Here is a 14,862-nt window from a genome sequence, read left to right on the forward strand (position 1 = left end):
GTAGAAGGAACACTTGTTGTCCTTGCTGTAGGACATGAAGTATATGTAACATTTGTGCGCATGCATGTGTAGGATTTGACAGGATTTCACAAGCAGCACCAATACTTACCTGAATGAGAATGGTTTATAGCCCAGGGCAGGCCCGACGTAGAGGCTGAAATGATATAAGGGAAAAAGAAGAGACACATTAGATGGACACATAGTAACCGGGGTGCTGTAGAATATACATCAGAGGCAAACGTATTGTTTTTTTGGGGGGGAATACACGAGGAAAATATACCACCAGCAGCGCGGTAAATGCATGCAGAGTCATCATGCGATATGTCAAGCTCCTTCCCCCCCGAGCTCCTGCCGATACTGCTGGGCAGACTCTCTCATGCGCAGCTCACGCAGATGGGTGTTGTTTTGTTCCATAAGGGCGTTGTTTTGTTCCATAACGGCATACATTTTCTCTAAGAGGGCAATGGTCTTCTCTGATTGGGCGTTGGTGCTCTCCAACACCTTCTGCACCTGCGCACATATTGCGTTAGAGGAATGCTGGAGACCCTCTGCCGCTTTTCCTAGCAGAGAATGTATCCCGTCATTCCACTTGCCCTGCATCTCCCACAAATGACGACGAGCCTGCCATTCTTCCATGGGTGTTCTGCGCGGACGGCCCGTGGGCATCTGCATAGCGGCAGATAGGGGGGTGGCATGACCATCCAGGGGGGGGTGTGACATCAAGTAGGTCTAGTGTGACAGTTTCATCGTCATCCACCTCATCTCCCCCCTGTATCGGTGTCAACAAACAAACACCTAAAAAATAGAAAAGGGAGAACTGCAACGAAGTTACACAAACGTTCTCATCTTCCCACAACATACAATCAGAAGAAAGTACACACGTGATTCCTCTTCATCGTGTTGCGTGGGACATGGTGTAGCAGGCCCTGTTGAAAATGTTGAAAATGTAAAAGTTCCCGGCACCGGACGTCGTGTGGCACATGGTGTTGCTGAGGGGAGATATGATAGAAGTTTAAAACCTATGGTGTAATTGGCCATGTAGGATTCAATCGCCTTAAAAAGCCAAAAAAAGAAAAGGAAACAACCAGCACAAAAATTGATAGGACACAACATGCAGTACGGACACAATACTTACGCGGAACCACGTCACTACTAGCCGAGGAAGGGGAAGAGGTGACCCGCCTTGTTCCTGGCTGAGCAATGCCGAAAGAACAGGAAGGTGCAGAGGGGGGTTGGCTTCTCGCACACACTGTAATACAGGGAACAAAAGAACACACGCTCAATGGCCCTCAGTGTCTCCCACTATGGCAATAGTTATATACCTATTTTTCTTTCCAGCACACCAGCTGGACATCACAGCACAACTCACCACTGTCTGTGTCCTCTGGCGTGGGGCCTGATAATGCGGACTCCTCCAGAGGTACACCTGTAAACGTAGACAGAGACGAGGTTGACCCAAACAGTCCACAACGGAAGTTGTCACGCACACACATATCCCATTGCTTGCGCAACATTATACATACTCACCTTCCAGCACACCACTGGCATCCTCCGACGTGTCGCCACCAGCAGGAAGTCCGACAACCTGCGCCTGACCAAGGGTGGACAACACAGCATCCTCCAGGGGGGTCAGCTCCACATCACATGGAGGACCACCCCCTGTACCCCTTGCATGTTCCCACTTCCGCTGTGCCTTCACTTTCACCATGCCCCTGTAGTCGTGCCAACGGTGCCTACATTGCTGTACACTGCGCACACCGAGAGCATTCACCTCTGCCACGATGTTCCGCCATATCTTGTTCTTTTGTCCAACCGTCAGCCTGCCCTTCTTAAAAAGCCTCCCAAATTCGGCACATACACCACGAACCAACACCTCCAGCTCTTCTTCCGTAAATTTTGGAGCACGCTTCCGCTTACCATGCCCCTCACTGCCAACTGTCTCCTGTTCCTCACGCCACGAGACATTATCCTCCATTGCTTCCAGAGACATAAAATTTTGGAGAAGTTAAGAGCTTGAAATTGAACACTTATCAACCCGCCACCACCCTGCCACACCGATTGAAATGAGAACTGGAAACCAGAAAGGTGAAAACAACAAAAAGGGAGCCACACACCACATCCACACACCACACACACACCGAAAATGATAAATCGGAGTACCTAACAGCAATAGGATGACATGAAAATCACATTGGTAAACAACCATACGCTCATGTGAACTTCTTACCCAAATATTAACACGTGTAAGAAACAGAATGAAGAAGCAAGGTGGCACACAAATAACACCTAAAAAAAAAGTTTAAAACAGAAGGAGGAAAAGACGTTAAAAACTGTTAAATGGGATGAACAGCAGAATTTTTGCTAACAACATTTCACACTTACAGATTGAAAATCTCAATCTCAGGAAAAGCTGCGTGAAATCAGTTCCACTAGTACTCGGCAGGAACCTGTGATTAAAAAAAAACAGTGCGGCGACTTGATTCTTTTACACTGTCGACGCATGCCTATGACATCACAGGCGTGCGACAGCCACGCCTACAACACACGCTTTCCGAATGGACCAGTGCGCATGCGTTCCATACGCCGCTACGGCACATTAGCGAAACTTTCGGGAATCAGGGTTTGCAATACCGCACCAAACTTTTTGGGGCTGTGTTTTTGGAGCATGCTTCGTTATTTGAGATTCGGTAAAGGTTTTTACGTTTCTGATTTTTTTACGTTTGCTTGATGCATCTGCCCCAGAGGGACAGTACTGCACAGTAGGAGGGAGAGAGGTGCTGTGGATCCTGTGGAATAGATAGGCATATGCAATTCTAAATGATTGATTGGGGGGGGGGGGGGGGGGGGAGGACAAAAACAGAGACATGAGCACTGCTGCATGCCAGAGGTTGAGAAACAGGTAATGTTGGATGGGCTGGGGAGAGACTGCAGAGAGAGGAAATACTGCATAGGAGGGGAAGGGGGCAATGTTACCTGAGGAAAGAGAAAGGCAGTATCAATGCTGAATGGTGGGGAGAGTAGAGAGGGGAAGGAAAGAAGACAGGGTCAGGGGAATCTCCATGGAAAAAAAGAGACAGATAAATAGGTAATGCTAGTTGATGGGGATGGGGTGGGGGAGGGAAGGAGAAGGAGAAGGGATATATTGCATGGGGGGGGGGTGAGAAAGAAAGAGAGATAGGGCAATGCTTGATGTGCACAGAGAGAGGGCAATACCGAATGGTGCACTATTCAGCATTGCTACTTCCTATCTCTCTTTACCCTTCATGGAGGATAGGAGCAGCACAAGGCCTCTACTGCATTTTGATCCCCCTTCTCCAGTGGGGCTTGGGGTGAAATGTCCTGCCTTTGTGCCCAATTGGGTGGCAGAAGGTGAAGAGGATTGTGGCAGAGGCAGTGGCAGGAAAAGAGATGAAAGGAAATTTTTAAAGAAAGGCTTAAATGTGATGAAGGATTTGTCTTCAGGTAGAGGCTTATGGAGTTGCAGTGGCGTACCAAGGGGGGGGGGGGGGGGGGGCGGTCCGCCCTGGGTGTCAGTGGGTGGGGGGTGCTCCATTGCTGACTGCAGTCAGCCCTCATCTCCTCTCCATCCTGTGCCTTTAAAAAAAATTTGAAAAGCAGCATGGCAGGCAGCGCTTCGCGTCTGCCCTGCCTGCTTGTAAAAGAAAGCGCCGGCAAACCTCCTCATCGACGTCGCGTCGGGTCTTCCCTCACTGGGTCCCGCCCTCGAGGGGGCGGGACCCAGTGAGAGAAAGACCTGACACGACGTCGACGAGGAGATTTGCCGCTTTCTTTTACAAGCAGGCAGGGCAGACGCGAAGCGCTGCCTGCCATGCTGCTTTTCAAATTTTTCTTAAAGCCCCGGATGGAGGCAGGAGATGAGGGCTGTCGTCGAAGGTGGTAGGTGGGTCGAGTTGGGGGGGGGCTTAGATGGGCGAGGAGGACTGGGGAGGAGGGTTTCAGATGGGAGAAGGGGACTGGAGAGGGGGGCCTCAGATGGGAGAAGAGGGGAGAAGGGGACTGGGCTGGGGAGAAGGGGGATGGGGTCTCAGATGGGAGAAGGGGACGTGGGGAGGGGGGTCTCAGATGGGAGAAGAGGACTGGGCTGGGGAGAAAGGGATGGGGGTCTCAGATGGGAGAAGGGGACGGGGAGGGGGGTGTCAGATGGGAGAAGGGGACGTGGGGAGGGGAGGGGGTCTCAGATGGGAGAAGAGGGGAGAAGGGGACTGGGGTGGGGAGGGGGATCTCAGATGGGAGAAGAGGGGAGAAGGGGGGTGGGGAAGGGGCCATGCGAGAAAATGGGAACCATGCCTGGGGCTGGTGGGAAAATGGGTCGGGCTGAAAAGGGGTCCCTAATGCAAGGCATGTGGATGAAGGGGGCTGGAACTGGGGGCTGAAAAGGAGGGTAGGTGGGATAAGGGGGCTAGTACTGGAACTGAGGGCTGAAAAGGGGCAGGGGCTGAAGCTGGGGGGACTGGGGGCTGAAAAGGGGACAGGGAGAAGTGGCTGGGGCTGAAGCTTGGGACTGGTGAGAGAAAAGGGCTGGGGCTGAAACTGCGGACTGGTGGGATAGTGGGGCTGAAAAGGGGGAGCAAGTGGGAGATGTGGGCTGGGGCTAGAACTAGGGGCAGGTGGGATAAGAGGGCTGGAACTGGGGACTGAAAAAAGGGGCAGAGAGAGAGAGAGAGAGAGAGGGGACAGACGATGGATGGATGGATGGATGGGGGGAGAGGGAGGGCAGACCCTGGATGGATGGGGGGGGGGAGGGAGGGCAGAAAGTGAATGGAAGGGGGAGAGAGAGGGCAGACAGTGAATGGAAGGGGCAGGGAGAGAGGGCAGACATTGGATGGAGGGGACAGCAGAGAGGGCAGACACTGGATGGCAGAGAAAGAACGAAGACAGATGCTGGATGGAAGGAAGACAGTGAAAAGAAGATGAGGAAAGCAGAAACCAGAGACAACAAACTGTAAATAAAATATATATTTTTGTTTTTTTTTTTGCTTTAGGATAAAGTAGTATTGTAGCTGTGTTAATAAATGTTTATAATAGAACATGTAAATAAGGTAATCTTTTTATTGGACTGATTTTAATACATTTTTGACTAACTTTCGGAGAACAAAACCCCCCTCCTCAGGTCAGGTTAGGACACTGTAACACACTATACTGTATTGACCTGAGGAAGAAGGTGTTGGCCTCTGACAGCTAAATGTATTAGTCCAATAAAATGGTATTTTATTTTCTATATTTGTTTTATTTCTATTTGTTAATTTGTAAAGTGGTGATTGGTATTTGTTAGTTTTTTTCCAAATTTACATCTGCTGTCTTTATATTTTGCACAGTACTAGGGGACATTTTCTGTTTCTGTGGTGTTGCATTGTATGCAGAGTCTGGCATCTTGGGGGTTCAGTTTAATTTTTGACTAAATAGAAAGTTTATGAATCTCTGCTTAAAACTCACCTCTTCAATGCTGCCTTCGGCGCCTAACCGCTTGAGAAATATAGAATGCCCCAATCTATCCACCCTATCAGATTAACTGTTCACTTGTCCTCTAGATTGTACACTTGTCTTTAGATTATTCTCTTGTCTTTTAGATTGTAAGCTCTTTGAGCAGGGACTTGTTTGTGCATTTTGTGCCACGCCTCCAGAGTCTAATCACGGCTGGGCACTACTCACACAAATGCAATCTCCTCGACCACGGCACCTTAAAAGAACCAGACAACTGGTAGCACTACTTAGACTGCAACAAAGACAAAAAGAGACCAAGGAAGCGCTTCCTGGGTTTAACACAGGTTTATTTAATTATCCAGAGATTAGGATAAAAAAAATAAGAAAATATTCAAGTATAGTCTAGTATAGAAAAGAGGAGAAAAAACATGAAAGGACAATGGAAATGATCAGGTCAGGCTCTCCATCCCCTGGCATGGGGCAGAGTGCACTAGACACTGACCAACTTCTTATCTGGCAAAGACATAATATATAGAGTTTCTTTTCCCTTACAAGACAAAAAGGGAGCACAAGGGGGAGGGGTTGTCACACCCCCTTAGTTAGCACCTTACAGTCAGTCAGGATCTCCTGTCATAAGTACATAAGTACATAAGTAGTGCCATACTGGGAAAGACCAAAGGTCCATCTAGCCCAGCATCCTGTCACCGACAGTGGCCAATCCAGGTCAAGGGCACCTGGCACGCTCCCCAAACGTAAAAACATTCCAGACAAGTTATACCTAAAAATGCGGAATTTTTCCAAGTCCATTTAATAGCGGTCTATGGACTTGTCCTTTAGGAATCTATCTAACCCCTTTTTAAACTCCGTCAAGCTAACCGCCCGTACCACGTTCTCCGGCAACGAATTCCAGAGTCTAATTACACGTTGGGTGAAGAAAAATTTTCTCCGATTCGTTTTAAATTTACCACACTGTAGCTTCAACTCATGCCCTCTAGTCCTAGTATTTTTGGATAGCGTGAACAGTCGCTTCACATCCACCCGATCCATTCCACTCATTATTTTATACACTTCTATCATATCTCCCCTCAGCCGTCTCTTCTCCAAGCTAAAAAGCACTAGCCTTCTCAGCCTCTCTTCATAGGAAAGTCGTCCCATCTGTCAATAAAGAAATACATAGCATCTGTTTTGAGAAAAACATCTGGTCTGTTTGTCCATCTTTACAGCTTTTCTCAAACAAGGATATATTTCTCAGAACCTATGATCTAACTACTGCTTCCTTATAGAGGTAGGTGTTAGATTTCTTTCTTGCCAGTTTATGTCATGTTGCTGCCTGTCATAAAACCTCTACCACTTGGTTCCACAGTGTTTGTTTCTCAGAGAGAGACACAGTGTTTGATCTCTTCTGCAAGGTGTTTACCTGCTATGTCTCCACATAGTTGAAAAGAAGGTAATTCTCTCCTGGGTTGAAGAAGCCTTACTTCCAAGGGGCATGGGAAAAGAATTCTGTCACCTGAATTTCCCTGAGACCAGTCACACTTAATGGGTGAGATTGGGGGCAATTCAGCTTTACAATTCACCTGGCTTGGCAAGAGGGGGGAGGTAAAGTGTAATTGCTATTCCAGCAAGCTCTGTTTCTCATGATTTGGAAGGAGAGAAGCCTTCATTCCTCTCTGTCCAATATGAGAAAATTAATTCTGTATATTAAATATTTGGAGGCCTTCCACCTCTATATTAAATATTTGGAGGCCTTCCACCTCCTACAACAGACTGTCCTTCTATGTTTAAATTGTACAGCGCTGCGTAACCCTAGCAGCGCTTTAGAAATGTTAGTAGTAGTAGTAGTATGATTACTTGTTCTATACTGGGTTAGGGTGTATCTGTGTTTGTGAAAAAGATATGACTTTCAGTTGGCATTGATTGTGCAGGATTGACGATCTGTACTATCTGTCTGGTTTCGTTTTACAATAGGTGAATTGATGTTCTAGTGCTCACTGTAGTGTTTAAGATTTTTTTTTCCATGTGTGACTCATAGAAATGACTGCTTATGGTATGGTAGAATTGCTCTATAGGTCCTGAGTGTTTTGTATTCTCGGTATGCCTAGTAATGGATTTTGGAGGGGGGGGGTGTTAAAAAATGACCGACCCCAGGTGTCAACTACCCTAGGTACGCCACTGTGGAGTTGGTTCCATATAAGCATTGCCAGGAAATAAAAAACACTCTGCTGTGTAGTAGCAAGCCGTACCAACGATGGGGATGGAAGAACAAGGAAGAACAGTTAAGGAAGCCAAATAACTGGGGGAGTAATCACGAAAAGTCCTGAAAGTAGAAGAAGCTTGTACTGTAATCAAAAGACAATGGATAACCAAAGCAGAGCAGCAAATAGGGAAGAGATGCACTCAAATTTACAGGCACCTCATAAGAAACAAAAGAATAGCCATACTGGGTCAGACTAATCATCCATCTAGCCCAGTTTCCTGTTTCCAGCAGTAGGCAATCCAGGTCACAAGTACCTGGCAGAAACATAAATAGTAGCATCATTCCATGAGACCAGTTCCAGGGCTTGCAGTGGCTTCCCCATGTCTGTCTCAATACTAGACTATGGACTTTTCCTCCAAAAGTTGTCCAAACCTTTTTTAAACCCAGATATCTAGTTCTGCAAGTAAGTGAACATTAAGGCCTGTGGTTTACTGCACACAATACTGGTTGTGCTCTAAATCCGGACGTGACATTAGAGTTATGCTTTCTTGCATTGCTGCACCCCCAGTTGCAGAGTCGTCTTGGAATTTAAATCGTGGCCTCCCTGCTCTCTGGAGTGTCCTTTGTGAGACAAATTTGATATGATTACCAATTTTTGTTCCACATTTTTCCTGAAAGCAGATAAATAGTCTGCTAATACCACACTTGAGAATACTGGAAAAATAAATCAGTTTAAAGCAGTAATGGGAAAAACAAGTAGAGAACAAAAGAAGTTTTAGTATGGAATGAGTGGAGACTGGGGAAGGGCAGGTTAGATGGTACTTTATATGTCCCTACTCCTCCTCATATCCCATGTAAATATCCTTCACGAGGCTTCGAATATAGCAACATTTTATGTGAACGGTATGTACACATAAAATATACATCCCGCATAGGATCAGTTAAGTTCATTTCTCTTCCTCTCACATGAAACCTTAAAAAAGTTGAAGAATGAACACCGAGTGGGAGGAACGAATTGTGGGGGAGGGGAGGATTCAGCAGTCCCGCTTTTGTTTCAGAATCCAGTTCTCCATAAGGTCCGCTTGACGTCTATATTAGTTGGACATCTCTCTTTTTGTTATTCTGTAGAGCTTTTCACTTTACAGGCTAAAAATGTCCGGTCGTGGTAAAGGTGGGAAGGGTTTAGGGAAAGGGGGCGCTAAGCGGCATAGGAAGGTGTTACGCGATAACATCCAGGGGATCACAAAGCCCGCTATCCGGCGCTTGGCTCGCCGAGGCGGAGTCAAGCGTATCTCCGGTCTCATCTACGAAGAGACTCGTGGGGTGCTGAAGGTTTTCTTGGAGAATGTTATCAGAGACGCCGTCACCTATACTGAGCACGCCAAGAGAAAGACAGTAACAGCTATGGATGTGGTGTATGCCCTGAAGCGCCAGGGCCGTACCCTGTATGGTTTCGGAGGCTAAAGGACCTGACTCTTATTTGAATCTATCCAACCAACTCAAAGGCTCTTTTAAGAGCCACCCACACTTTCAATAACAGAGCTGTGATATTAGCTTTTTCTTTATTTTGTCCGTATGTATGAAGAATTTTAGAACACGGTAGTTACGATAGCCAGTTCTGCGGCCAAAAGGGAAGGTTGTTATATTTCCGAGTGTGTTTGTGTGTGGGAAAGACTCCTTTTTAACTCTGTAATATCTCCTTTCCTCTTCAGCAATAAGGTAAAGGAGTAGTGGTAGTGTTGGGCCAGCCTTACTCGTGCAGCAAAATTTTAGCACTTTAGGTGGAGCAAGTTGGGTGGCTCTGAAAAGAGCCTTTGGGTTGTGTGTGCGGAAGCTGTAGGCTGAGCCCGCCATTACTTGGAGCTGGTGTACTTGGTGACGGCCTTGGTACCCTCGGACACGGCGTGCTTGGCCAGCTCACCAGGTAGCAGCAGACGCACTGCGGTTTGAATTTCCCTGGAAGTGATGGTAGAGCGCTTGTTATAGTGAGCCAGGCGGGAGGCTTCTCCAGCGATGCGCTCAAAGATGTCATTCACGAAGGAATTCATGATGTTCATGGCTTTGGATGAAATGCCGGTGTCGGGATGAACCTGCTTCAGCACTTTATACACATAGATAGCGTAGCTCTCCTTCCTGCTTCTCTTGCGCTTTTTGCCGTCCTTTTTCTGGGTCTTGCTAACTGCTTTCTTCGATCCCTTTTTGGGCGCGGGAGCAGATTTGGCTGGTTCAGGCATGGCCACAAGCTCAAAGTCGCTATCTAAAATAGACAAAGCAAAGAATCGTACTAGACTAGTAGTGGAAAAGCTTGTTCGGATGGCAATTTATAGGGTCCCCATTCAAATTGCTGGCGCTGAGTTTCTCTCCTTGCTTTTTGGTCTAGACCAATGAAACGTCATCAGACCGCCTGGCAGCCCTGGGATTGGCCTATTTGCCTGCCCATTATGATAATAGCGGAGACAGGCAGGTTTCAGGACGGTCGGTTGTTAACCAATCGCGAAGGAGTGTAAGAAACAGTGGTAGAGAGTATAAAAGCGGTTCGATCTGTGAAAGTTTCAACTATTTCTTCTAAAACTGATCGAAATGTCTGGACGTGGCAAGCAAGGGGGTAAAGCTCGGGCCAAGGCTAAGACTCGCTCGTCCCGAGCGGGGCTGCAGTTCCCCGTGGGGCGCGTGCACAGACTGCTGCGGAAAGGTAATTACGCTGAGCGTGTGGGCGCCGGCGCCCCAGTCTATCTGGCGGCAGTGCTGGAATATCTGACCGCCGAGATCCTCGAACTGGCTGGTAATGCTGCGCGCGATAACAAGAAGACCCGCATCATCCCCAGGCACTTGCAGCTGGCCATCCGCAACGACGAAGAGCTGAACAAACTGCTGGGGAGAGTCACCATCGCGCAGGGCGGCGTCCTGCCCAACATCCAGGCGGTTCTTCTGCCAAAGAAAACCGAGAGTCACAAGGCGGCCAAGAGCAAGTAAAGCTGTCCCGCAGAGAGGACGAAACCAGGAACCCAAAAGGCTCTTTTCAGAGCCACCTACTTTTTCTCGTAAAGAGCCAGATTTCAGCGGAGTATCGCCTTTAAATAAAATCAGGAATCCTTTATTAAGTGTTTCTCTAGGTTAGGTATTTCCCCTTAGAGGCTGGTGATAATAGCACCTGAGTACCTGACTAGTGAGCTTTTCGTTTTAATGAGATAATTCCTTGGCGCGACAGGGACAGCTAATAAAATAGGCGGGAAAAGAAATCAATGATTGGAAAACCATGGAGTTTAAAAAAGAAAAGGTATGCCGGGAATTCTGAGACGACCAGTGAAGACAGAAAAATTGAAATAAAAGCTCCTAATGCAGAGCAGCAGCTTTTGGACAGGTCCCCTCTCTACTAACTCCCGGCAGCAGATTATGGAGGACCAGCAGGTAAAAGCTTTTCAGTCTGGTCGCATCAAGGTCAGTCACTTTTCTCAATAGCAACCAAGGGTACCTCTGTTGAGGAATTTGTGTCTCAGGTACACAACAGAATGCTCTTCTCCTTATCGGTTTGTTTGCCCAAGTGCAATTCTAATGGCATAATCTGAGCTGTAAGTGAGTATCACGAGTTTTAAGATGAAGTTCAGCATTTGCCAGTACTGGAGCAGTCACCAATGCAGGTCTTTGGAGCTGAAAAGAGCGCTTTACCTTCTGGTGACCAAGAGGATAGCTTCTTCTTAGTCAGGGATTTGGCTATTACATAATTCTGGGGGTCAAACCTCAATTATGGTCTGCTGTCTCCATAAGAGAGAATTTGTCATTAAACAAGACAAAGATCCATAGCAGATTGCTTCTGGACGACCTGACAGTTCATCAGCGTAGATGGTTCATTGAAAGCTCTTTGTCTGATGCACATCATTAGTCTACACAAAGTGGCTACTATTACCTCTTGTGGGAAGAAGAATTATGGGGAAAATATCTCATTTATTTTCCTTTTCATGCACTTCTCAGTCTCGGCAAACCCTCAATGAGCTGTATAATTAAATGCTTTGTGATTGTCCAAATCTACATTATGAACAGCAAAGTGCATAAGTTCCCGGTTTAGCGATGAAAAGGCATCAGGCGCTTTTCCCATCTCTGCATCTCCGAGCAGCCCACCATTCATATGGGACGTCACTTGTGAGTTATCACATACAGAGCTTGTGAGGTCTCTCAGAGTGCAACTTTCTCCTCCCATTGTTCTCTTATTAGGTCAGTGGGGATCCTTCAACCTCTTGCCATAAAGTATTTAACCAGTGGAGCTGGGACTGACTTACCTATGTCTTACTGTAACCCCCACTCCAAGAACCTACTATTACACACCTTAGGTTAAAGTGAACCCCTCACCCTCTCATAGCTTTCCTTCTTCAGCACACTAATTGGCAGTAAACAGTAGTCCTCAGTTTCATTTATTACCAATTGTAGAAATTGGTAAGAAGAAAATTTGAACAGTAGCAACCCCAGCTACACTTAAAATATTATGGCACAAACATTCATACACACTGGATTCTCAACTTGCCAGTCTTGAATTTCATAGCTCCACCTTGACAGCAAAAGTCCTGGAGCAGGCATTGGACCCATGCCCGGTAACCAGGTCTTGCAACCCACCATAATAAAACATATCTTGAATCTCACTTCTTGCTATGACTCGTACCTCACGAGTCACAACCCCTATAAACTCTGGTGTCCACCCACTGTGACAACCCTAACCCCCCCATACCTAAACACATACACACACACCCACACCCTTCCCATCAGTTCAGAAACCAGGCCCAGGACAAAAGGAGGGAGGGGGGGTGGGCAAGCCTCCTTCAAGGCGCTGGAAAGCCCTGATCCACAGAGTGAGCTGCTTAAGTATTCTTGCCCCACAGCCCACCCCTCAAGGACACGTGCCCAATGGGGTCAAGAGGGTCTGGCGAGAATTGGCATTTGACCTAAAATTCCGGAGGCTGGCTTGATCACAGAAGCAGAAACCCAACCAAATACCCTCAGCTGTATTTTTCTTGGACACCAGCCTGGGCAACCACTAAAAGATAACTACAAACAAAACAAACAATCTTGGCATGTTAGCAACTGTTTATTCTTACAAAATTAGCAGCAAAGCAGAAACTAGTTCCTTAGCAATAATAAGCAGGGCAAATTGGATACATAAGCAAAAGGGAAAAAACAGCAAGTGAGGCAGGTACTAAGCCTCTGGCTCCCCAGAGACCCAGGACTGTCAGTGCCCTCCCTCGCCTTTCAGATCTGGCACTTATATAGAGTTTCTCAGCCCCAAAACATAAAGAACTGGTTTTTCAAGAATGCATCATCTAGGATATGTCATTGCTTTGGCATAATTGCCAAAAGGTACATAAAACGATTGCAGTTCCTTAAAAGATACATTTCAGTCCTTTTGTTAATTAAACACATCCTCAGTAAAGGAACCCTTATCTCACTTCAAAGGGTCAAGGTCCAGTTCTCACAGAGTCCCCACACTCAATATGTCTTTTCCTCCTTTGCTTTAAGGCCAAACAGGAATCTGTGGCCACTTCCCCATGTCCATCTCCTTGCTGCCTTCAAATGGCAATTAGTTCTCAACAGATGAAAACCTGCTGCATTCAAATAGTCTCCAAATGGCCTCTTTGAACACACTTTATCCAAACAGTGAATTGCAAGATTGCCTTTCAAATACATGGTCGGAAGAGGGGTAGAAGGGGGCTGCTTGTTTTGTAATCCACAGAAGAACAAATGTCTCCACGATCTGTACATTAGGGTTTTTCCTTTAGGAAGCCGTCCAAACCTTTTTTTAAACTCCACTAAGCTAACCGCCTTTACTACATTCTCTGGCAACGAATTCGGAAGTTTAATTACAAGATGAGTGAAGAAATATTTTCTCCGATTCGTTTTAAATGTACTACATTGTAGCTTCAACGCATGCCCCCTAGTCCTCATATTTTTGGAAAGCGTAAACAGACACTTAGCATCTACCCGTTCAACTCCACTCATTATTTTATAGACCTCTATCATATCTCACCTCAGCCGCCTTTTCTCCAAGCTGAAGAGCCCTAGCCGCTTTAGCCTTTCCTCATAGGGAAATCGTCCCATCCACTCTATCATTTTTGTTGCCATTCTCTGCACCTTTTCTAATTCCACTATATATTTCTTGAGATGCTGCGACCAGAATTGAACACAATATTACAGGTGCGGTCGCACCATGGAGCGATACAAAGGTATTATAATATATTTTTCACTCCTTTCCTAATAGTACCCAACAATCTATTTGCTTTCTAAGCCGCAGCAGCACACTGAGCAGAAGGTTTCAAGGTATCATCAACGACGACACCTAGATCCCTTTCTTGGTCCGTGACTCCTAACGTGGAACCTGCATGATGAAACTATAATTCAGGTTCCCTCTTTCCCACATGCATCACTTTGCAATTGCTCACATTAAACGTCATCTGCCATTTAGACACCCAGTCTCTTAAGGTCTTCTTGTAATTTTTCACAATCCTCCCGCGATTTAAGAACTTTGAATAACTTTGTGTCATCAGCAAATTTAATTACCTCACTAGTTACTCCCATCTCTAGGTCATTATAAATATGTAAAAAAACAGCGGTCCCAGCACCAGGAGCCCTGGGGAACCCCACTAACTACCCTTCTCCATTGGGAATACTGACCATTTAACCCTACTTCGTTTTCTATCTTTTTAACCAGTTTTTAATCTACAATACTACCTCCCAGTGTCTTTGCAAGGGCGGCTGCCACCCGGGGCGGTTCGCCGCTGTGCACACACCCCTCGGCGCATCAACACCCCCCTGGGTGCAGCAACGACACCCCCCTCGGGCATCGGATATTTTTCCACCCCCCTTGGCGCTCCAACACCCTCCCCCCCTCCAGAGTGCATTCTTACCTGCTGGGAGCTGCGTCGGTTCCGCTGGTTCCTGCTCTCTCTGCCCCAGAACAGGAAGTAACCTGTTCCGGGGCAGAGGGAGCTGGGAACCAGCGGAGCCGACACCCTCCCCCCCAGTGGCGTGCACCGGTGTGCACCACCCCTCCCACTCCACTGTCTACCTCCTATCCCATCGCCTCCAATTTCCTCTGGCGTCTTTTATGAGGTGCTTTGTCAAACGCCTTCTGAAATCCAGATAAACAATATCACCCGGCTCACCTTTAGCCACGTGTTTGTTCCCCCTTCAAAGAAATGTCGTAGATTGGTGAGGCAAGGTTTCCCTTCACTAACTCCAGG

General features: G+C 46.9%; 3 protein-coding genes across 3 annotated transcripts; 2 read left to right on the plus strand and 1 right to left on the minus strand.

The window, feature by feature from the left end:
- The first annotated feature begins 8,791 nt into the window (after positions 1–8,791).
- LOC115459387 (histone H4) lies at positions 8,792–9,128 on the plus strand. Its single transcript, XM_030189221.1, has one exon. The coding sequence runs from the start codon at positions 8,792–8,794 to the stop codon at positions 9,101–9,103; it is 312 nt and encodes a 103-aa protein (XP_030045081.1). The 3' UTR covers positions 9,104–9,128.
- A 364-nt stretch (positions 9,129–9,492) lies between these two features.
- Positions 9,493–9,874, minus strand: LOC115459378 (histone H2B type 2-E). The gene has a single exon (XM_030189211.1). The coding sequence runs from the start codon at positions 9,871–9,873 to the stop codon at positions 9,493–9,495; it is 381 nt and encodes a 126-aa protein (XP_030045071.1). The 5' UTR covers position 9,874.
- A 345-nt stretch (positions 9,875–10,219) lies between these two features.
- LOC115459390 (histone H2A type 1-E-like) lies at positions 10,220–10,698 on the plus strand. The gene has a single exon (XM_030189224.1). It carries the CDS (start codon positions 10,220–10,222, stop codon positions 10,610–10,612), a length of 393 nt encoding a protein of 130 aa, XP_030045084.1. The 3' UTR covers positions 10,613–10,698.
- The last annotated feature ends 4,164 nt before the right edge of the window (positions 10,699–14,862 follow it).

The sequence above is a fragment of the Microcaecilia unicolor genome, unplaced genomic scaffold, assembly GCF_901765095.1.
Source record: "Microcaecilia unicolor unplaced genomic scaffold, aMicUni1.1, whole genome shotgun sequence".
Classification (NCBI taxonomy): Eukaryota; Metazoa; Chordata; class Amphibia; order Gymnophiona; family Siphonopidae; genus Microcaecilia; species Microcaecilia unicolor.